This window comes from Haematobia irritans, chromosome 1 (assembly GCF_050003625.1).
Source record: "Haematobia irritans isolate KBUSLIRL chromosome 1, ASM5000362v1, whole genome shotgun sequence".
NCBI lineage: Eukaryota > Metazoa > Arthropoda > Insecta > Diptera > Muscidae > Haematobia > Haematobia irritans.
The window spans coordinates 171,852,430-171,878,291 of record NC_134397.1 but is presented as its reverse complement, the minus strand read 5'-3'; the positions used below and the strand labels follow the sequence as shown (position 1 = coordinate 171,878,291).

At 32.5% G+C, this 25,862-nt stretch overlaps 1 protein-coding gene and 1 long non-coding RNA gene across 3 annotated transcripts in view; both read left to right on the top strand.

Moving 5' to 3' along the window:
* Positions 1-2,203, top strand: part of LOC142222139 (uncharacterized) — a 524,629-nt gene extending 522,426 nt beyond the window's left edge. For both annotated transcript variants that reach the window (XR_012718266.1, XR_012718265.1), the window contains one exon: positions 1,770-2,203. This is a non-coding gene — a long non-coding RNA (uncharacterized LOC142222139). The remainder of the gene's footprint in view (positions 1-1,769) is intronic.
* A 10,925-nt stretch (positions 2,204-13,128) lies between these two features.
* Positions 13,129-25,862, top strand: part of LOC142222136 (uncharacterized) — a 350,911-nt gene continuing 338,177 nt past the window's right edge. The window contains exon 1 of the mRNA XM_075292103.1: positions 13,129-15,311. Coding sequence (XP_075148218.1) covers positions 13,519-15,311 — 1,793 coding nt within the window. The 5' untranslated portion in view covers positions 13,129-13,518. The remainder of the gene's footprint in view (positions 15,312-25,862) is intronic.

The window sequence follows — 25,862 nt, the reverse complement described above, 5'->3', positions numbered from 1 at the left end:
ATATCACACCATATTCGGCACACTTATTTATGCACCTATATTACATACATCTAAATTTTAAAATGCAGGCAAATTGGGATGTCTAGACGCTCAAGACCCTAAATCGGGGGGTCGGCTAGTATGGGGGCTATATCAAAATCTGAACCGATATAGTCCATCTTCGAGCTTGACCTGCCTGCAGACAAAAGACGAGTTAATGCAAAATTTAAGTTATTCAATTATTGAAGACTGCAGCGTGAGTACAACAGACAGACGGACATGCCCAGCAAAAAAATTTGGAAGTTCTTCCACAGCACAACTTTAAAAGCGCTTCCAGAAGATGCACTTCCAATGATGTTCTTTATTTTAACTACCCAGGAAGTTCTTTTAATTAAATTTTTTATAACTTGTTTTTTTTTTGTTTGTTTCAAATAGGTTAAAAACATAGTAAGAATACATAAAATGGTAAAAATCATTTAAATTTTGTCGAAAAAAATGCTAAATCCAATCTGAAAAAGTTTTGAAAATATTTGAGGTCAAACGTTTCCGACAAGCGTTTGAATCCATTAAAAATTATAAAAATTATTTATTTGACAAAATGTCACAGAATTTTTTAATTTACATCCAAAACATTGAATTCGGATCACACCTAAAGAAGTGATGCAAATTCATTGCAAGGGCTGTTGAAATGGGGGACTTACGTCCTATGACAAGCCCATGTTAAATTCATCGCTTCTGCGTCAATTTTGCACCACTTTCGGATCCAAAAAGAACATTTTCATTACTTTTTTGGCGACGCTTTTTTTGCTGGGTGGTTATATCATCTTATGGCGATGTCGATTGGGGAAAAAGGTGCAATATTCTCGAAATTGATTGCCAAATATGCAGAACACCGTCGTAGACTTTGAATCCTGTATGCTGACAATAATACGAATTAACAATAACTTTGGAATGACACTATTATTTGAGCGACAATACAATGAGGGAAAAAGTAGAATAACACCACGACAAAATATTTTTTGCGTAAACGAAAACACCCTTAGAATTTCTCCCTGATCACAACTTCTATGACTTTTGAAGTGGTGGTGGTAAATAGTTCATCGTGTTACTTTTTTATTTGATGAGTTATGTTAATACCTTATCTTTCAGGACTACACTAGGCTGGATTGAAATAGCGAATTATCGGTGTGTCCTTTTGATGATTTCATTTGACAATTTACACAACCATGCTGGCTTTAATAAAAAGCTGTGGCAGGGCAAAACCACGGTTTTTCTAATGCTCAGTTTTCTTTTTATGCTAAATAAATATAGTATTTATTTTGCACTCATTTCTTTGTCTTCTTCTATTGTTCTTTTTTTATTTTGTTTACACTTCCACTTTTCAAATATGATAGGTTTTGGCTTCACTTTAGCCTTTCCACTTTGTTTGATAAAATCAAAAGTGGGCCATCTAAAGATATGCATATGTATTCAAAATAAAATCTCCGTTTTTTTGAAATACAAAAGTGTGTGTGAAGTATCGCGAATGTGGCCTTCTTTTAGTGTTTGCCTAATGTACTTCCGTTTCCTAAAAGATGGTGATGATTTGAATTTGTGTGTGTGTGTGTGTACAATTTTTATGTGCTCTAGCTTAATTCCCGTAGTACTTAGACTAGTTGTTTGCTTGAATTCTTTGTTGTTTTTATGTTCCTTCTTTCAAACTGATTTTTATTTCAGTTTGTTTTTTTTTGCCATATATTTCTGTTCTTGTTTGATTTGTTTATTTTTTTCTCCTTCTTCTATTTTTTTAGTATTTCACCTCCATCTCCTTTCACTGCTATCTTGTGTTTTCCACCTAAAAATCCTTGAAACAAAATCCGTGTGCAAACATCTTGAGAACCCCACAAACCAATCAGGCAAGCAAACAACCCAGCAAGAAAGCAACAACCAACACCCCTCTCTCTTCGATCTAACCCACCAAAAAGAATTCTTCGTTTGTGCAATACCTGCATATCCAAAAAAAAACTCCAAACCATTGGCCTCTTACCAATACCAGGGGCAATTTTTTTTCGTTCGAAACGATAGTCATAGACAAACTGGACTAAGCTGAGCCATCTAAACTGCTATCGAACTTTTCCCTCCAAATAATCTCTTAAATGTCTTTCGCTGCACGGCTATTTAGCCAAAGTATTGGTAGTGCTGGTGGTGGTATTGCTGGTAGTGGGACTGCAGGTGGTGTTGGCGGTCCTGATGTAAGTAGTTTCTATTTCCGCTTCAGGCTTCAAAAAAATTATTTTTGGCAACTTGTTTTCTATTTCGTTGTCGTTATTGTTTGCTTGCTGATTTTATTGTTGATTTTATTTTTGTGTTTTATTTCCTTGTTCCCCTGTTCATCCTTTTTGAAGTTTTGAAATGTGTTAACTTTTGAATTAATTTGTCCGATCATCTACTAAAAAGATTTTAATCACATCCGAGTATATTTGTCAATTTTTATCTAATAAAAAAAAGAAAATTTCTTTAAAATTTAAGACAATGAAATGTTCTCATTGGCAAAATGAAAAATCTTCATTGGGACAATGAACGCATTCATTAATAATACAAAAGGTTTCGTTATTTAATAGAGCAATAATTGCAACAATGAAAAGTTTCATTGTATTTGTTGTTGTTGTAACAGTTTTTAATGTAGTTTCATCCATTTTGTTCTATGCTTATGTAGTAGCCAGATCAAGGAGTAGCCAGATCAAGGAACCCTGCGACAAGGATGGGGTGTGTCCAGAGTGATCTGGTGGTAAGACGGGTAGACTTAGCTGGGCAAGCGAAAATATGACGAGTGTCATGTGGCCCTTGATTATAGATGGGACACACGTCAGTTACGCGGCTATCAATCACTGATAAGAAGGAATTGAGGCGGCTGCACTTGCCTGATCTTAGTTGGGCCAAAACTGCCTAGGGAGGTCTCTCTCCTCCGGAGCTATCGACTGTGGTCAGACTCCGAGAACAGCATTAAACTTGTAGCTTCCCAACGCTTCAGCTACATTATCCTCATGAATCCTGTTCAGACCTGTATGGTATGCTGCCTGATCTAGAGGCTCTCTTTTATAACGCTGGATCTCGCGCTCTAGAAGGTGAAGATCAACCCTTACATTCCTGAGTGGAGGTTGTCTATCCACAAAGATGGTGATTTGAATGAGTGCTTCGATAGCAACCCATGAGATACTGTTTGGACAACGTGTAATTGTGTCGAGGCACTGGGATGATCTTGGTCTTCGCATAAAGGTGATCCAGGGGTGTACTGCGGAGACATCCTGTTGCAGTTCTAAGGGGAGCGTTCTGACAGGTCTGTATGTTATTCCTCTGCGTGTCGCTCGTTTGAGGTGTCCACACTGGTGCTGCATAGTTTACCACTTACCGGCCAATTGCCTTATATGTAGTCAACAAGGTTTCTTTGTCCGCACCCCGAGTGCTGCCGGCAAGCGACTTGAGGACCTTGTTTCTACCGCGATGCTTATCACAAATTGCAATGGCATGGGCGGACGACTTAAAGAGGCTGTCGAATGTGACCCCGAGAATCTTGGGGTAATTTGTGGTCGGAATTATTTCGCCGTCGTCTCTGACATTCAACTGCCTGCGTACTTCCGCCGTCCATGTAGTGAATAGCGTGGCTGACGATTTGGTGGGAGATATCCTCAAATTTCTTGCAGTGAAATAAATGGTAAGATCAGCGAGATAGACGTTCAATCGATCGCATATGTCATCAACAATGGGGCCCGGATGCCATGATTGTACAGTCGTCTGCATATTTGTTGGCTCAATTTTACTGAGAAATTTTGTTAATCGAAGCTTTTTCGAGCTGTATGATATGCTATATGTAGCTGGAAGTTGGAAAACTGTTTTATATCTGGAATATACAGTAAGGAACAAAACCTATTACATGTTTGCAGCTTACGAGGATGTTTTATTTGATTAATAAATTTCATTTATACTTTGTTTCCGCAGTTTCTTGATATGTTCCTGTGGCTAGGTGAATATTGTAATACTGAGCCATCTCGTTGAGAGATTTGCTGTAGTGTTCCGTTAAATAACGCACTTCTAAACCGTTCAAACAGAGGGACATTGGTCTGCAGTTGAAATTTATATAATCTATCTGAATTTTCAATCAGATTAATTATATCCATTTATTACCGCATTACCGCAAATAAAATATAAGTAAACCTGCATGCAGTTTTTCATTTTTCGCATAATAGTACATGGTCACCATACAAAAATAACATTTTGCTCTTGAAACATGTTTGAGGTGGTCATATTCCTTCTCTGCGTGTATTCAGTCCATTGTGATACCACAGTGGTGAATTTCTCTTTGAAATACTCAGAGCTTTGAAATACTCAGAAATGTCACCAGCATTACTGAGAGACGATAATTCACCGCTGAAAAACTTTTTGGTGTTTGGTCGAAACTGGGTTTAAACCCACGACCCTGTGTATGCAAGGCGGGCATGCTAACCATTGCATGACGGTGGCTCCCTGTGTTAAGTCTTCCGATTTCCATATTGGTATTTATGTTTGCTTGGCAGAGTATCTGTCATCTGATCCACCCGAAATTCTTTTTTGATTCAAGTAACCCGACAAAGAGTTTTCAAAGGAAATAATAAAATGAATTGTCATTGGAATAATATTGTTAGCTGTCAGACGAGCAACTCAGAAATGATAGAAAGCTGAAGTTGATTGCAATACATATCAGCCACATTGTAAATTCGTCCTTCGTATTATGTAAATGCAATGCCCTAAAAATTAGGCTTCAATATTCTTTTTAGTGTGGGAAGTGAAAAATATCGCATAGTCCTCCTCCATCTCTGGATGTGCTTAAAAAGAAATGTTTGTGGATCAGTTTCCTTAGATTGTTTTTTTTTTTGCTTTGTGGGTAGTTATGAATAAATTTATGCTTCTCTCTGTATAATCTACACAATTTCACATTTGATGTGGCATTTTGTAGGTTTATTGTGCATGATGTAATTTTCCCTGTAACATGATTGTTAGTTTCTGCATTCAATTGGAAAATCACTTAAAGTTGTTTGGGTAACAATGGAATTCCCAAAAGTGGGTTGCCCCCTCACGCCCCCTTCACCAAAAAAAAAAAAAAATAAGGACGAAGTTTTTCTAAGACCCATCAAATAATTCATGTTACTCGTATGCTTGCATTACACATTGAGCTGCCTTCCTTGCTGATGTTTCAAACTCTTTGTCGTTCCACACTGATCATATACGACGAGTAATTCGTTTAAAGTTTTACTTAGGGAAAGTACTTAAGAGGATTGCAATCTATTGAACAATACTCCTTGTTGTGGCTGTATGGGATATCGTTGGGGGTTTTTTTTTGTGCTTCCTTTTTACCACGTGCAACAAACAAATAAACGAATAGCTTTCTAAGCATTTTCCTGGAAAAAGAAGAACGTTTTTGTGCTCTTCATTCCTAGAAAAACTTTGATTTGCCAAAAGCATTCTCAAGTGGTCCTTTTGTTAAATGCATTTTACAAATGTTGCCCTCCATGCTTACTTCTCTTCATTTATTCGATTATAGTCTGGGTTAGTGTTTTTGTAGTTGACCTCTCGTCCTTTATTTTTGTTTTTTTTTTTGGCATTTCATTCAAAAACAATTCTTCTAATGTATTCTTCATAGATCTCTTGTCATTTTTCCTCCATCACTCCATTGCTTTCAAATCCACATTTATTATGTTCTTATTGCTTTTGTTAATGTGGTTTATTGCATTAAATTTGGAATTATTGTCATGGTGGAGGTGTTTCCTAAGGCAGTTTTTATTGAACTCCGAAACGTTGTCTATTTTTAGGGAATGATGATGAGAAGTTTTGCCCACATTTGTTCTATAAATTTCATAAATTTTTGTTATCCATCAAATTAATTGTTTGAAGTTCTTACTTCTAGATTGCCTCCGAGTCAAAGCCATTAAATTAATAATAATTTGATGAACACAATTTGCCTTAGATAAATATACAGATTTCAATTTATAAAGACTAACCCTAGATAAGCTTCTAGAAGATACATTCAAAATAAAATAAAACCTTATTTTTCTAGAAGAACATGATTTGATCTGAGTGGCAGCTCGCTTTTTTATATTCACCACCATAGGTTAGGTTAGGTTATGTGACAGCCCGATGTATCAGGCTCACTTAGACTATTCAGTCCATTGTGATACCACAGTGGTGAACTTCTCTCTTATCACTGAGTGCTGCCCGATTCCATGTTAAGCTCAATGACAAGGGACCTCCTTTTTATAGCCGAGTCCGAACGGCGTTCCACATTCCAGTGAAACCACTTAGAGAAGCTTTGAAACCCTCAGAAATGTCACCAGCATTACTGAGGTGGGATAATCCACCGCCGAAAAACTTTTTGGTGTTCGGTCGTAGCAGGAATCGAACCCACGACCTTGTGTATGCAAGGCGGGCATGCTAACCATTGCACCACGGTGGCTCCCGAATGATGGGGAGGGGGTGGTATAATAAGTTTGCCATTGCGGTTTTGATATAGTCCCAAAAATATAAACCAACCTCCCGATTTGGGGTCTTGGGCTTATAGAAACCGTAGTTTTTATCCAATTTGCCTAAAATTTGAAATCTAGAGGATTTTAGGTGTGCCGAATATACTGTTTATCGGTGCAGGTTTTGATACACAATTTTGACAACATTTTCTATAGAAATAAAATATTGACAAAATTTTCAATAGATATAAAATTTTGACAAAATGTTCTGTTAAAAGAAAACTTTGACAAAATTAAAATTCTCTAAAGAAATAAAATCTTGACAAAACTTTCTTTAGAAATGAAATATTGATAAAATTTTCTCTATGAATAAAATTTTTCAAAAAATTTCTATAAAAAAAAAAATTCTATATCAATAAAATTTAGAAAAAATTTTCTATAGAAATAAAATTTTGACAAAAATTTCAATAGAAATGAAATTTTGACAAAATTTCTATAGAAATGAAATTTTGTCAAAAATTGGACAAAATTTCTATAGAAATAAAATTTTGACAAAATTTTCAATAGAAATAAACTCAAAAGATCTGGCAAAATAAAACTAAATTTTCTATGGCAATAAAATTTTGACAAAATTTTCTGTAGAAATGAAATTTTGACAAAATTTCTATAGAAATAAAATTTTTTCACAATTTGGACAAAATTTCTATAGAAATAAAATGAAATATTGACAAAATTTTCTCTATGAATAAAATTTTTTAAAAAACTTTCAATAGAAAAAAATACCAAATTTTCTATAGCAATAAAATTTAGACAAAATTTTCTATAGAAATAAAATTTTGACAAAATTTCTAGAGAAATAAAATTTTGACAAAAATTTCAATAGAAATGAAATTTGGACAAAATTTCTATAGAAATGAAATTTTGACAAAATTTCTATAGAAATAAAATTTTGACAAAATTTTCAATAGAAATAAACTCAAAAGTTCTGGCAAAATAAAACCAAATTTTCTATGGCAATAAAATTTTGACAAAATTTTCTATAGAAATGAAATTTTGACAAAATTTCTAAAGAAATAAAATTTTGTCAAAATTTTGACAAAATTTCTATAGAAATAAAATTTTGACAAAATTTTCAATAGAAATAAAATTTTGACAAAATTTTCAATAGAAATAAAATTTTGACAAAATTTTCAATAGAAATAAACTTTTGACAAAATGTTCTGGCAAAATAAAACCAAATTTTCTATGGCAATAAAATTTTGACAAAATTTTCTATAGAAATGAAGTTTTGGCAAAATTCCTATAGAAATAAAATTTTGACAAAATTTTCAATAGAAATTAACTTTTGACAAAATTTTCTAGCAAAATAAAACCAAATTTTCTATGGCAATAAAATGTTGACAAAATTTTCTATAGAAATGAAATTTTGACAAAATTCCTATAGAAATAACATTTTGACAAATTTTTCAATAGAAATAAACTTTTGACAAAATGTCGATAAAATTTTCTATTAAAATAAAATTTTCTAATGAAATAAAATTTTGACAAAATTTTCTATGGAAATGAAATTTTGACAAAATGACATTTTTAACAAATTTTCTATAGAAATAAAATTTTGACAAAATTTTCTTTAGAAATAAAATTTTTTCAAACTTTCTATAGCAATAAAACTTTGACCAAATTTTCTATAGAAATAAAATTTTGACAAAATTGAAATATACTTTTGACCAAATTGTCTGTATACGCAAAAATTTTTTTTCTGATTCAATCACGAAATTAATTGATCCAATTAATTTTTTTTAGTGAAGTGTTTTCAATCACCGAAAATGATAAAATCAATTAAAAAATCAATTGACAGTCAATTACAAAATTAATTGGCAGTCAATTAAAATATTAATTGATGCTATTAATTTGTATGATTGATTTTTATTTGAGTTAAAAAATTTGTTGATTCAATTAAAATTTTAATTAAATATTTTTAAAACTCACTTAAGATTTTATTCGGAAAATTTTCGTAAAATTTTTTTCTGTGTAGTAATAAAATTTTTTACCAAATTTTCTATAGAAATAAAATTTCGACAAAATTTTTGATAGCGATAAAATTTTGACAAAAATTTCTATAGAAATACATTTTGGACAAAAATTTTATATAGAAATAAAATTTTGACAAAATTTCCCATACACTCAAAAAAAAAGGTTACTTCGATCCAAACATTTTGACCTTTCTAATTATACAATTATTTTTCGAGCTTTATGGACAGATATAGATTAAGGAACATGGTTAATAGAGCCATTGAAAAGAAAACGCCAGATACAAATCTATACACGCCTGGACTGTACATGTTTCGGTTCGGGCGAATTTTGGTATTCATTCCGAGCGAAAGATGCGGCTTCTTTAAAATAAAGACATTTTTACGGACCTCCCTGGCTTTAAATCTAGGATCGATAAAATTAAAATTGGATACAGATCTCATCATTCATCGAAGTTTTATTCTCTGTTTGCGATATATTAATAAAAGTATTCATGTACAAACAAATTCCAGTTTCAAAATCGAAATTATGCCAAGTACTTCAAAGTAAAAGCTGTTTTCTTTATGCTAAAAAAAAAAACTTTAAACCAAAGATGGAAATCCTTAAAATAAGTCTTAGCCTATATTTGAAGTGTTTTTATCTTTAATTTAAAAATTCAATATGTCAGTTGAGTTAAAGACGGATTCTTTAAATTAAAAATGTTTTTCTTTATTTTAAGGAACTTCAAAGATCTACAACTCCAACAGAGCGACGCAAAATTTCAAGATTTGTGTCCTAAATTTAATGAAAACAAGTATATACAGCAGTAAGTTCGGCCGGACCGAATCTTAAATACCCACCACCAGGAGGGCTTGAGGACTTGAGGCCACTTCCCAACGATACATTTAAAAATTTCACCTATGAGGACTATATCAGATTCTGGATTTATAAGAATCATTTTTGTTTGAGATTTAGAAGAATCATTAACATATCTTGTAAGTGTGCAAGAAAATTATAAAATAACGTCTTGATTTGAAATCTTAAATCTGTAGATTGGAAATTTTACATTGAGTTTCAAGCAATTTTCATGATCAGTGCGCCTTCTATACCCTCAAAAAGTGAAGTCGGTCTATATGGAGGCATTACCAAAAGGACCAATAAAAACTTAATCCGATACAAGTTTTTGTGAGCCTAAAACACCAGAATATTTACAATTTCAAGCAAATCGGATAAAAACTACGGTTTCTAGAAACCCAAGGAGTTAAATCGTGAGATCGTTCTTATGGCGGCTATACTAAAATATGGACCGATATTCACCGTTTTCGGCACACCTCTTTATGGCTCAAAAATACCTCTAGATTTTCAATTTCAGGCGAATTGGATAAAAACTCCGGATTCTAGAAGCCCAAGAAGTAAAATCGGGATATCGGTCTATATGGGGGCTATATCAAAACATGGACTGATACTCACCATTTGTGGCAAACCTCTTTATGGTCCTAAAATACCTATAAATTTCCAATTTCAGGCAAATTGTATATAAACTACGGATTCTATAAACCCAAGATGTAAAATCGGGAGATCGGTCTATATGGGGGCTATACCAAAACATGGAACAATACGGACCATTTTCGGCACACCTTTTGATGGTCCTCAAGTACCTCTAGATTTTCAATTTCAGACAAATTGGATAAAAACTACGGTTTCTATAAGCCCAAGACCCCAAATCGGGAGGTCGGTTTATATGGGGACCATACCAAAACATGGACCGATGCTCACCATTTTTGGCACACCTCTTTACGGTTCTAAAGTACCTCTCGATATCCAATTTCAAGTAAATTGGATAAAAACTGCGGTTTCTATAAGCCCAAGAAGTAAAATCGGGAGATCGGTCTATATGGGGGCTATACCAAAATATGGACCGATACTCACAATTTTTAGCACACGTATTTGTGGTCCTACAATATCTCTAGATTTCCAATCTCAGGTAAATTGAATAAAAACTGCGGTTTCTATAAGCCCAAGAAATAAAATCGGGAGATCGGTCTATATGGGGGCTATACCAAAACATGTACCGATACTTACCATTTTGGGCACACCTATTTATGGTCATAAAATACCTCTAGATTTAAAATTTCAGGCAAATTGGATACAAACTACGATTTCTATAAGGCCAAGACCCCAAATCGGGAGGTCGGTTTATATGGGGACTATATCAAAACCTGGACCGATATAGCCCATCTTCGAACTTGACTGGCCTGCAGACAAAAGATGAGTTTTTGCAAAATTTCAGCACCATTGCTTCATTATTGAAGACTGTAGAGTGATTACAACAGACAGACAGACAGACAGACGGACATCGATATAGCGTCTTAGAATTTCTCCCTGATCAAGAATATATATACTTTATATAGTCGGAAATCGATATTTCGATGTGTTACAAACGGAATGACAAACTTATTATACCCCTGTCACCATTCTATGGTGCTGGGTATACAAATTGTTGAAGCAAGGATTATAAACTTTCTTTTAATGGAAATGTCAATATTTTAAAGAATTTTGTCCTTAGCATTTCGTAAATTTCGAGTCCTAAAATTTAAGTTGCATAATCTTCCATATTAAGTCAATATTTTTTTCAGTGTAGAGATAAAATTTTTTATAGCAATAAAATTTAGACAAAATTTTCGATAGAAATAAAATTTTGACAAAATTGAAATACACTTTTGACCAAATTGTGCATAGTAATAAATTTTTCACCATATTTTCTATGCCAATAAAATTTTGACAACGTTTTCTATAGAAATAAAATTTCGACAAAATCTCTAGAAATAAAATTTCGACAACATTATCAATAGAAATAAACTTTTGACAAAATGTTCTGTTAACATAAAACCAAATTTTCTATAGCAATAAAATTTCGACAAAATTTTCAATAACAATAAAATTTTGCAAAACTTTTTATAGCAATAAAATTTTGAGAAAATTTTCTGTAACATTAAAGTTTTGACAAAATTTCTTTAGAATTAAAATTTTGACAAAATTTTCGATAGCGATAAAATTTTCACCAAGCAATAAAATTTAGACCAAATTTTCTATATCAATAAAATTTTGACAAAATTTTCTAAAGAATAACAATTTTTAACACTTTTTCTAAAGCAATAAAATGTTAACCAAATTTTCTATAGCAATAAAATTTCGACAAAATTATCAATAATTATAAAATGTTGGCAAAACTTTATTTACAAATAAAATTTTGACAAAATTTTCTAAAGAAATAAAAATTTAACAAAATTTTCTCTAGAAATAAAATTTTTAACAAACTTTCTATAGAACTAAAATTTTGACAACATATTCTATAGAAATAACATTTTGATAAAATTTTCTATAGTAATAAAATTTTCACCAAAGTTTATATAGCAATAAAATTTTTATAAAATTTTCTATAACATTAAAATTTTGACAAAATATCTATAGAAATAAAATTTTGACAAAATTTTCGATAGCGATATAATTTAGAAAAAAAAATTCTATAGAAATACATTATTGACAAAATTTCCTATAGAGATAAATTTTTGACAAAATTTTCTATAGAAATATATTTTTGACCCAATGTTCTATAGCAATGAAATTTTAACAAAATTTTCTATAGTAATATAATTTAGACACAATTTTCTATAACAATAACATTTTCACCAAAGTTTCTATAGCTATATAATTTCGACGAAATTTTCAATAGAAATAAAATTTTGTCAAAACTTTCTATACAAATAAAATTTTGTCAAAATTTCCGATAGCAATAAAATATCCTATAGAAATAAAATTTTACCAAATTTTCAATAGAAATAAAATTTTGATAAAATTTTTCTATAGAAATAAAATTATGACAAAAATTTTCTATATAAATTTTTGCAATATAAAATGTTTTTCAAAATGGCCATATCGGAGCATACTTATAATCCCCATATAAGCCGACCCACAAATATTAATTTTAATGACATATTATAAAGCATTTCTACCGGTGTAATATTTACGGAGGTATGGATTTTTCTTTTATTTGATGAATTTAAAAATGTGTCAACTTCGACTAACATGGGGGAGGATTTTTCAAATTATCCTGTCTGCGTATTTCATTGCTGGTTGACCATGAAACTTATAATGCTACGTGATGTATTTATCCCATCCTTCGAACTTATAATCTTATTTTATACTACATATTGTGTCTTTGACTGAATGATGTGTGTCGAAAATTGCGATTTTAAAGTTGTTACAAAAGTTTCAATTGATACAAAATTGTTTTTTTTTTTTTCTCAAAGCTGAAAAACTAAACAACTAAGAGTGGCATGTACATCCCATAAATAATAGAATGATTGCTCTATTGCTATAATTTAATAAAAAAAAAAAAAAAAAAAAAAAAAAAAAACGTATACTAAACGCATGACTGCCTTTTGTAGCTTCAAACCCTTTTGAATGTTTAGCAAATGTCAACGGGAAAAAATAAAAAAAATAAATAAAAATCAACTCACAAAGGAATCTTTTTTTTTTTAATAAAACTAACAAACGTTTGTGGTTGCTGCCTTCAAAGTAAATTGCACTAACATAGCGAATGCATTCCAAAATTCCATGAAAGATTAAAAGACCCCTAAAAACTTGGAAAAGAAAATCTCTTAACAAATCACATATTTAGGTTGCTGGTAATGATGCTGCTGGAAAAAGCAAAAGAAATGGCAACAGCAAGAACCTGGTCACCACAAACACCCAACGTAATGAAAATTTGCGGAATTTATTTGCTTCAAACAAGAAAGCCCAAAACTCAAGCCAAAAAAACGCAAACTTCTCGAAGAAGAGTATTTCATATGGCAATCTCCAGGATTTGAGAAACTCCGATGACCAAACATCTTTTGAAGCCTCGGCAGAAGGACGACATCGTAATAAGTCATTGCAACGTGATTGGGCCGTAAGCCAAAGTAATGGACATGTGGTCCATTACAATGACTATGGCAAAGATGTGAATGAGGAGGATTATGATGATGAGGATGATGCTGCGGCAAATGTAGAAGGCGATATGTCTGCTTCACAATTATCCTCCTCTCGGCCAAGGAGTTCTTTGCAAATACGGCGTTGGCAAATCCAGAGCCAAAGCAGCGATACTGCAACAAAGATCCCCAAATTGGCCAAAAGCAATAGCAGCAATAGCCTTCTCCAGGGATCGTCCAATCAATTGTTAATGACGGCCACAAAACAAACCAATCCATCCTATGGTTCTGACATGAACTTAACTACATGGTCGTCGGTGTCGGTCCGGCAAAATCCACACCATCAGCCAGGCATTGTTGCAACTACAACTGGAATAAACAATAATTATCGGGAATCATGTCCCGGGGAGTTTTCAATTACAACACCGAAATCACGTAGGCCTTCACTGCAATGGTACAAGCGTAAGAATTGGTTATCGCAAGAGGATGACATCACCAATGAAGCTGGCAGCTCTTGGATTGGGAAGGCTGATGGAAAGGTCTATAATCAAAGTGAAAGGAAGGTAGCCGTTGAGACTCAGTGTCAACCCTCAAATGAATCATGGTGGATCGGTAATGGTAGGGTCCATAGTGTTCACGATTGCACCAGGGATAGAATTTCTTTATATTCCAGCAATATTGTTTGCCAGGAGGAGAAGGAAAATGGCGAAGCGAAATCTGCAAATGGTAAACCAAAAAGTAGGAGCTCAAACTATGGTTACTATAGCAATGAATGGTTGAAAGCCCTCGATAGTGATGAAGGCGATGACATTACAGGAGATGAAGAGTTTTACAGCCAGCAAATTGAGAAGGGCAATGGCAATAATAATGGTCTTCAAAAATGGAAGGATACTATGTCTCCCTCCTCCATTGACGATGATGATGATGGTGATTTTCCCACTGATGATGACAGTGACTTTGTATTGGTTTCCTCCACCCACAATGAAGAGAGGGTGAATGATTTTCGAGGAAGCTTTGATGCCTTCAACAACAGCAAATTCACCTTAGGCAATGTAAAGTTGGTGGCTTCAACGGAACCACAAAATAATGGCAACCAAAAATCCTTTGGATATTTGCAAGAAAAACCAGGCCATGCCACAATTCAGCAGCTGGGGCATCAGCAACCAACTGGTAAACCACCTTCCTCCTCATCAACATCATCAATGGCTGAGTTGATGAAAATACGTTTAAAACCAAAAATGTCAACAGAACATGGAAAAAGTTCTTCAAAACCAGCAATCATATCCAATTTTATGTCATCACCAACATCACCGTCATCATCACCAACGATATTGCCAGAGCAACCAGCAAGCTTAACAAAATCATTGGCGGTTACTACATCAACGACCCCAACAGCAATTGCAAGCAAATATCATGAATCCCAAAATGTAATGGGAGAACATTCTGGTCTTATTAAAAATTCCTGCATTGAATATAATTTTGATTGTCCAGAGGGAGAGGAGCGTCCAGCCGGGCAAAGAACGCAGAACCAAATGATTTCTGAAATGCATCATCATCATCATCAGCCTTATCCTCATCGTCGTCAACAGCAATCGTTGTCGGTTGGTGAAGAAATTAGCAATTCATACTCGAGCGGACAACAGGCAATGCTCTATGCAACTCTTGAGGCAGACTACAATGGTGTGATGTGGCCAGGACACCACCACCAACAGAATCATCAACAGCCACAGCAGCAGGGTAAATACACTTCTCAGTGCCAGCAGCCACAACATTTGCCTTTGTCATCATTGCCTTCTTCTATGGTTGCGGTTGCGGCTGATAATGAATATTCCCCCACCAGCTCCAATGACCTATTCCTCGACAGCAGTTTGCTGCATGACAGGTAAATGTTTGCCTTTAAATTATTGTCATTATTCTAGGTCTTCTGCTGGTTAAGGATCCCTGGTTATTTATTTTTATTTTAAGTGACACTGGCTACAAATAGCAAAAGTATTATTTTTCGAGGATTTATTTTATGGCGATATATTTTATAAAGTGTATAGTGGTCATTTCATAATAAAAGCAGCAAATAGAAATTCAATACAAGAAAAAAAACACTTAAATATTTTATTTTTCATTCTGAATCACTCATTTTAAAATTTTTGTAATATATTTAGTTGAAAACAATAAAATATTAATTGTAATTTTAATATTAATATTTTTTATTAAACTGTAATTTAAAATATATTTTAAAATTAATTTATACCCTGTTTCTGTATGTCGAACCAGAGTATTTCAAATGAAAAAAAAATTATTTGGGTTTCTATATGTCGACAGGCAAGTTACTTCATATTTTGTTGTCGAGTAGCAAAAGAACATATGCAATAAGTGTGAAGAGAAAAGTAAAAACAATTTTGAAATTTGAATCAAATCGCAGGCCACAAATTTGAAAATACTCATTTTTGATAATCAATGTACTCTCATACAAACGATATGATCTTTCAAAAATAGAGAAACCCAAATTGATTCGAATTCGAGTGACTGCTTTCCAGTAGACTGGGTTTTCGTTCGACATACAGAAACAGAGTATTAATATAAAATTTTACTGCGTTTCCATATTTTATTCTAAGTTTAGTTGCAATTTTAATATTATTATACTTTGCTTATAAAATTTAAATTTTACTATATTAATATATTTCATTAATTAATTAATTTGAATTGCTATATTAATATTAATATTTTATTTATATAGTTTTAATTAAAGAATTAGTTTAATTGTAATATTGAACTGCAAGTTATATTTTATATCTGATTCTAGTTTTAATTATATCCTCCATCATAGGATGGGGGTATATTAACTTTGTCATTCCGTTTGTAACACATCGAAATATTGCTCTAAGACCCCATAAAGTATATATATTCTGGGTCGTGGTGAAATTCTGAGTCGATCTAAGCATGTCCGTCCGTCCGTCCGTCTGTTGAAATCACGCTAACTTCCGAACGAAACAAGCTATCGACTTGAAACTTGGCACAAGTAGTTGTTATCGATGTAGGTCGGGTGTTGTTGAAAATGGGCCATATCGGTCCACTTTTACGTATAGCCCACATATAAAGGGACCCTCAGATTTGGCTTGTGGAGCCTCTAACAGAAGCATATTTCATCCGATCCGGCTGAAATTTGGTACATAGTGTTGGTATATGGTCTCTAACAACCATGCAAAAATTGGTCTACATCGGTCCATAATTATATATAGCCCCCATATAAACCGATCCCCAGATTTGGCTTGTGGAGCCTCTATGAGAAGCATATTTCGGCCGATCCGGTTGAAATTTGGTATGTGGCGTTAGTATATGGTTTATAACAACCATGCAAGAATTGTTCCATAATTATATATAGCCCCCATATAAACCGATCCCCCGACTTGGCTTGCGGAGCCTCTAAGAGAAGCAAATTTCATCCGATCCGGCTGAAACTTGGTACATGGTGTTAGTATATGGCCTCAAACACACATGCAAAAATTGATCGAAATCAGTTCATAATTATATATAACCCCCATATAAACCGATCCCCCGATTTGGCTTGCGGAGCCTCTAAGAGAAGCAACTTTCATCCGATCCGGCTGAAACTTGGTACATGGTGTCAGTATATGTCCTCAAACACCCATGCAAAAATTGGTCGAAATCAGTTCATAATTATATATAGCCCCCATATAAACCGATCCCCAGATTTGACCTCCGGAGCCCCTTGGAAGAGCAAAATTCTTCCGATTCGGTTGAAATTTGGTACGTGATGTTAGGTTAGGTTAGGTGGCAGCCCGATGTATCAGGCTCACTTAGACTATTCAGTCCATTGTGATACCACATTGGTGAACTTCTCTCTTATCACTGAGTGCTGCCCGATTCCATGTTAAGCTCAATGACAAGGGACCTCCTTTTTATAGCCAAGTCCGAACGGCGTTCCACATTGCAGTGAAGCCACTTAGAGAAGCTTTGAAACCCTCAGAAATGTCACCAGCATTACTGAGGTGGGATAATCCACCGCTGAAAAACTTTTTGGTGTTCGGTCGAAGCAGGAATCGAACCCACGACCTTCTGTATGCAAGGCGGGCATGCTAACCATTGCTTGCGGAACCTCAAAGAGAAGAAAATTACATCCGATCCGGCTGAAATTTGGTACATGATGTTGGTATATGGTCTCTAACAACCATGCAAAAATTGGTCGATATCGGTCCTTAATTATATATAGCCCCCATATAAACCGATCCCCAGATTTGGCTTGTGGAGCCTCTATGAGAAGCATATTTCGGCCGATCCGGTTGAAATTTGGTATGTGGCGTTAGTATATGGTTTATAACAACCATGCAAGAATTGGTCCATAATTATATATAGCCCCCATATAAACCGATCCCCCGACTTGGCTTGCGGAGCCTCTAAGAGAAACAAATTTCATCCGATCCGGCTGAAACTTGGTACATGGTGTTAGTATATGGCCTCAAACACCCATGCAAAAATTGATCGAAATCAGTTCATAATTATATATAGCCCCCATATAAACCGATCCCCCGATTTGGCTTGCGGAGCCTCTAAGAGAAGCAACTTTCATCCGATCCGGCTGAAACTTGGTACATGGTGTTAGTATATGGCCTCAAACACCCATGCAAAAATTGGTCGAAATCAGTTCATAATTATATATAGCCCCCATATAAACCGATCCCCAGATTTGACCTCCGGAGCCCCTTGGAAGAGCAAAATTCTTCCGATTCGGTTGAAATTTGGTACGTGATGTTAGGTTAGGTTAGGTGGCAGCCCGATGTATCAGGCTCACTTAGACTATTCAGTCCATTGTGATACCACATTGGTGAACTTCTCTCTTATCACTGAGTGCTGCCCGATTCCATGTTAAGCTCAATGACAAGGGACCTCCTTTTTATAGCCAAGTCCGAACGGCGTTCCACATTGCAGTGAAGCCACTTAGAGAAGCTTTGAAACCCTCAGAAATGTCACCAGCATTACTGAGGTGGGATAATCCACCGCTGAAACACTTTTTGGTGTTCGGTCGAAGCAGGAATCGAACCCACGACCTTCTGTATGCAAGGCGGGCATGCTAACCATTGCACCACGATGGCTCACGTTATGTTAGTATATGGTATCCAACAACCATGCAGGAATTGGTTCATATCAGTCCATAATTATATATAGCCTCCATATAAACCGATCCCCAGATTTGGCCTCCGGTGCCTTTTGGAGAAGCAAAATTCATCCGATCTGGTTGAAATTTGGTACGTGGTGGTAGTATATAATATTTAACAACCATGCCAAAAGTGGTCCATATCAGTCCTTAATCATATATAGCCCCCATATAAACCGATCCCGAGATTTGGTTTTGGAGCCTCTTGGACGAGCAAATTTCATCCGAGTCAGTTGAAATTTGGTACATTGTGCAAGTATATGGCCGTTAACAACCATGCCTAACTGGGTCCATATCGGTCTATAGTTATATATAGCCCTGAGATAAATCGATCCCCAATTACACAAAAATTGGTCCATATCAAGTTCATAACTGTATATAGCCCCCATATAAGCGACCCCCACACCCAGAGAAGGAATATGATCACCTCAAACATGTTTTAAGAGCAAAATGTTATTTTTGGGTGGTGACCATGTAACATGTTTTTCGCAACCATGTTATTTTCTCGGAAATCATGTATCTGATTTCGGCAAGCAGGTTATATTTGACAAGAAAATAACATTTTAGTGACAAACATGTTACATGGTCACCATACAAAAATAACATTTTGCTCTTGAAACATGTTTGAGGTGATCATATTGCTTCTCTGCGTGCATATTTCAATTCTGGCTCTCTACCATATATGGACTAACTCACAATTTAGAAAACGATATTAAGAAGTTTTTCCACGCAATCCATGGTGGAGGGTACATAAGATTCGATCTGGCCGAACTTACGGCCGTATATACTTGTTTTTTTTTTAATTTTACTATATTTGATTTTAATAAATTTAAATTTAGTTGCAATTAAAATTGCAATTTTATAGTTACTATATTATAATGTTTGTTTCTTATTTTAAATTTTTAACCAATTTTAATTTTACTCATATTTTAAACTTAAATTTAATTTTAAATTTTACATTTGAATTAATTTTATTAATTTAAATTTAAATTTATTTGCAATTAAAATTGCAATTTTATAGTTACTATATTATTATATTAGATTCTTAGTTTAGTTTTTTAAGCAATTTTAATTTTACTCATATTTTAAATTTAATTTTAAATTTTACATTTGAATTAATTTTATTACTTTAAATTTGAATTTAGTTGCAATTAAAATTGTAATTTATAGTTACTATATTATTATACTTGATTCTTATTTTAGTTTTTTAAGCAATTTTAATTTTACTCATATTTTAAATTTAATTTTAAATTAAACATTTAATTTTAATATTAATTGCAAATTTAAGTTTATTTTATTTTTAATTATAGTTTTAGTTTTCCAATTTTATTTCTTGTTTTTATGTTTTACCTTATGTATGATTTTTTTATAAAATAGCTCATTTGTTTTTGGTTCAATGGCTAGCCATTAATTTGTCTTTAAAGGAGGGGTCAGACAGAAGGTTCGTTGCCTGAATTTATGGCATTTTTAATTGTTCTCTGTTGAAACGTTTGGTTGAATGAATGTTGAATGATTGTCATGTCATCTTGATATCGAAAGCCAATAAGGCATAAAAAATCCTTATACCTGTGTACCATTTAGTAGAATATAAATAAATGAAAATTCGCTTTAGGCGTTATTCTGTATATTACAACCATTTGGCAATGTGACTGAACTCAACTAATTTCTTAAAATCTTAAAATTATTAATTGTTACCCTAAATTCTCCCATCTTCTTCGCCAACTTCGTATGGCGCTAAAAACATGTTTGCAATTTTAAACTCCAATTTGTTCTTTCAAAATCCCAAAATTTTCTTTAACAGGCGAGAAAATAAGTATGTCTAATAAAGTTTCTTGAATTTGTCGAAAAAATTTACTTATTTTTGTGATATTAGCATTAGTTAAAATTTTCTAAAATTAACCAAAATTTTCTTTCCTTTATGCAGAAAAATTTAATGATATTTTTCTATGTATTCGTTTTCATACTGAAGCCTTTAGACTTAGAACGATCTATCAATCGATATATTTGTATGTAAGGCATAAGTTTGAAGTCTCCATTGTCTTTGGGAGGCCTAGAATAATGTGCCTATTTCGATTTACACGGAATGGTGAATTTTTAATCAAATTTAGTGGACCCAGTAAAAAACTTGCTGAATTATCAGCAGCTTTGTAAAGGAAGAGAAGTCATGCAGCACTTACCCTTGCAAGAAACTCATCGTTGAATTTATAAAGAAATGTCCCACTTCCTTTATGTATGAATTTCAACGCTTTCAGAAGCACAAAATATGGATGTGGAGAGCATGAAGTCGTAACTTGCCACATAGTTCGTGAAAAGTCGTGAAAAATACACAAACAAGTCTTCTTTACAGGGATGCAACCTTGTAAGCGAGTTACGAAGCACCCGCTTATAATAGTGCACCCAGAGAAGCAATATGTTCACCTCAAAAATGTTTTAAGAGCAAAATGTCATTTTTATCGCCACTATGTTCTTTTCTCAGAAATTATGTATCTGATATCGGCAAACATGTAGATTTTTGGCGAGAAAACAACATTTTTGCGACAAACATGTTCCATGTTCTCCGTCTAAAAATAACATTTTTCTCTTGAAACATGTTTGGGTGATCATATTACTTCTCTGCGTGTGCAACTAAGCTCCGCTAATTTCAGCATCACCATTATTTACATATTTAAGTACGTTGTTCATCTTATATGAAAATGTTGTGAGGAACAGTAGTTCCTACAATATGGACACTATAATTTTACTGCTTCCAAATTTACAATTATTTTTTTCTGGGGGAGGTTTGAGGATAGTTTTTATTAGCGAACATAATTTTTTTTGTAACTATTTTTTTTTTATTCACAAAAAAACTAAAATATTTTCCTTTCTTTCTTTTCAGGTAAAAATTGGTACAAGTATGGTAAATCCAAATTTTTTGATAGAGTATGTCGTGTGTGCTTAGTTAGAAAAATGAAAATGTTGAATTGTCTTTTCCTACAATTTTTAACTTTTCTTCCAATTTTTAACTTTTGTATAATTTTTAACTTTTCTTCAATAAGAGTGTGTAGAAATTTGACTTATCTCGGAAATTACAAATGATCCCCACGAAATTGATAGTGTCCGACACTTTCATGTAGTCTTATAAAGATGGTTGGATGAATGACACATGACGAATCATCAAATGATAATAGGTGAAATGGTACACTGTAAAACATATTGTCGTGAGGCCAAAGATTCTATGTCCTTAAAATACGAATCCGAATTTTGCTTAGCATTGGAGACGTATTTCTCAGACATAAAGTTTTTTTAAGTCTATAAACTTTTCAATGAAGTCGTTTTATCCGTATAGTTAATTGATTCGACTTAAAATTGGGTGTTCTTAAATGAAAGAAAATGTTGTTTGACTAAGGTCAACTTGGCTTTAATAATTCTGAAAAATTCTTCAATTTTAAAGAAATTTTGTTTAAAATTCATGACTTTCTACATCTTGACTACAAAACAAAAAAGCGTTTAAAAATAGGAGATTTTGCACCGCTTTATTTTAAAGACTTTTTTACTTGAAAAAAGCAAGTTTTAGTAGTTTACAACACATTATATTTTTTACTGTTTTGTAGATTGGTATAATTCATGGGGCTTCATTAATTTTCTATAGATAAATAAAAATACATTTTCTATATAAATATATTTTTGACAAAATTTTCTAAAGAAATAAAATTTTGACAAAATTGTCTATAGAAGTAAAATTTTGACAAAATTTTCTTTAGTAATAAAATTTTGACAAAATTTTCTATAGAAATAAAATTTTGACAAAATTTTCTATAGAAATAAAATTTTGTATAGAAATAATTTTTTTGTAGTTGTTGTATGGTTGACCTTTTAGTATAATTATTTGTAGAGTTTGTAAGACTTGTTGTAGTAAAACAAAATTAAATCTTAGTTTTTTATAGTGTTTTATTTTTAATTCTTTCCAGTATTTCGAACACTACCGTTGTCCGTCCTCAGGGAAATTACATTTTTAATATTTTTAATAAGACAAAGTGACTTGCTCGCCACTGCTTTTGAGTTTACATTGTAAAGATTTTATGTTGTTTTATTACAACATGACCTCAAGCCTTCCAAACTCTACGTAGAAATAAAATTTTGACAAAATTTTCTACAGAAATTATATTTTGACAACATTTTCTACAGAAATAAAATTTTGACAAAATTTTCTATAGAAATTAAATTTTGACAAAATTTTCTTTTGAAAAAAATTTTGACAAAATTTTTTATAGAAATAAAATTTTTACAAAATTTTCTATAAAAATAAAATTTCGGCAAAATTTTCTATAGAAATAAAATTTTGAGAAAATTTTCTATAAAAATAACATTTCGGCAAAATTATCTATAGAAATAAAATTTTAACAAAATTTTCTATAGAAATAAAATTTTGACAAAATTTTCTATAGAAATAAAATTTTCTATAGAAATTAAATTTTGACAAAATAAGATTTTGAGAAAATTTTCCATAGAAATAAAATTTTGACAAAATTTTCTATAGAAATAAAATTTTGATAAATTTTCTATAAAAATAAAATTTCGGCAAATTTTCTATAGAAATAAAATTTTGACAAAATTTTCTATAGAAATAAAATTTTGACAAAATTTTCTATAGAAATAAAATTTTGACAAAATTTTCTATAGAAATTAAATTTTGACAAAATTTTCTTTTGAAATAAAATTTTGACACAGATTTCTATACAACTAAAATTTTGACATAATTTTCTATAGAAATAAAAATTTGCGAAAATTTTCTATATAAATAAAATTTTAACAAAATTTTCTATAACAAGTATATACAGCACTAAGTTCGGCCGGGCCGAATCTTAAATACCCACCACCTTGAACAAATATTATGGTTTCCTTTGAAATTTCAGGAGGGATTGAGGACTTGAGGACACTTCCCGAAGATACATTTAAAGATTTCACCTATGAGGACTATATCAGATTCTGGATTTATAAGAACCATTTTTGTTTGAGTTTTAGAGGAATCATTAACCTCTCTTGTAAGTGTGCAAGAAAATTATAAAATAACGTCTTGATATGAAATCTTAAATCTGTAGAAGTAAAATCTGGAAATTTTACATTGAGTTTCAAGCAATTTTCATGATCAGTGCGCCTTCTACACCCCCAAGAAGTGAAGTCGGTCTATATGGAGGCATTACCAAATGGACCGATAAAAACTTAATCCGATACACGTTTTTGTGAGCCTAAAATACCAGAATATTTACAATTTCAGGCAAATCAGATAAAAACTACGGTTTCTAGAAACCCAAGGAGTTAAATCGGAAGATCGTTCTTATGGGGGCTATACTAAAATATGGACCGATACTCACCGTTTTCGGCACACCTCTTTATGACCCGAAAATACATCTAGATTTCCAATTTCAGGCAAATAGGATAAAAACTTCGGATTCTAGAAGCCCAAGAAGTAAAATCGGGAAATCGGTCTATATGGGGGCTATACCAAAATATGGACCGATACTCACCATTTTCGGCAAACCTCTTTATGGTCCTAAAATACCTCTAGATTTCAAATTTCAGGCAAATTGGATAAAAACTGCAGTTTCAATAAGCCCAAGAAGTAAAATCGGGAGATCGGTCTAATGGGGGCTATACTAAAATATGGACCGATACTCGCAAGTTTTGGCACACGTATTTGTGGTCCTACAATACCTCTAGATTTCCAATTTCAGATAAATTGAATACAAACTGCGGTTTATATAAGCCCATGAAGTAAAATCGGGAGATCGGTCTATATGGGGGCTATACCAAAATATGGACCGATACTCACAATTTTTGGCACACGTATTTGTGGTCCTACAATACCTCTAGATTTCAAATTTCAGGCAAATTGGATAAAAACTGCAGTTTCAATAAGCCCAAGAAGTAAAATCGGGAGATCGGTCTAATGGGGGCTATACTAAAATATGGACCGATACTCGCAAGTTTTGGCACACGTATTTGTGGTCCTACAATCCTCTAGATTTCCAATTTCAGGTAAATTGAATAAAAACTGCGGTTTCTATAAGCCCAAGAAGTAAAATCGGGAGATCGGTCTATATGGGGTCTATACCAAAACATGGACCGATACTCACCATTTTTGGCACACCTCTTTATGGTCATAAAATACCTCTAGATTTCAAATTTCAGGCAAATTGGATAAAAACTACGATTTCTATAAGCCCAAGACCCCAAATCGGGAGGTCGATTTATATGGGACTATATAAAAACCTGGACCGATATAGCCCATCTTCGAACTTGACCTGCCTGCAGACAAAAGACGAGTTTGTGCAAAATTTCAGCACGATTGCTTCACTATTGAATATTGTAGCGTGATTACAACAGACAGACGGATAGACGGACATTATTATATCGTCTTAGAATTTCTCCCTGATCAAGAATATATATACTTTATATAGTCGGAAATCGATATTTCGATGTGTTACAAACGGAATGACAAACTTATTATACCCCCGTCACCATTCTATGGTGGTGGGTATAAAAATAATATTTTGACAAAAATTTCTATATAAATAAAATTTTGACAAAATTTTCTATAGAAATAAAAATTTGAGAACATTTTATATAGTAATAAAATTTTGACAAAATTTTCTATAGATATAAAAATTTGACAAGATTTTCTATAGAAATAAAAATTTGACAAAATTTTCTATAGAAATAAAACTTTGAGAAAATTTTCTATAGAAATAAAATTTTGATATAATTTTCTGTAGAAATAAAATTTTGACAAAATTTTCTATAGAAATAAAATTTTGACAAAATTTTCTATAGAAATAAAATTTTGAAAAAATGTTGTATTGAAATAAAATGTTGACAAAATTTTCTATAGAAATAACATTTTGACAAAATTTTCTATAAAAATAAAATTTTGGCAAAATTTTCTATAGGAATAAATTTTGACAAAATTTGTTATAGAAATAAAATTTTGAAAAAAATGTGCTACAGAAATAAAATTTTGAAAAAATGTTGTATTGAAATACAATTTTGACAAAATTGTCTATACAAATAAAATTTTCAGGAAATTTTTGTAGAAATAAAATTTTGAGAAAATTTTCTATAGAAATAAAATTTTGACAAAATTTCTATGGAAACAAAATTTTTACAAAATTTTCGATAGAAATAAAATTTTGACAAAATTTTCTATAGAAATAAAATTTTGAGGAAATTTTCTGTAGAAATAAAATTATGACAAAATTTTTTATAGAAATAAAATTGACAAAATATTCT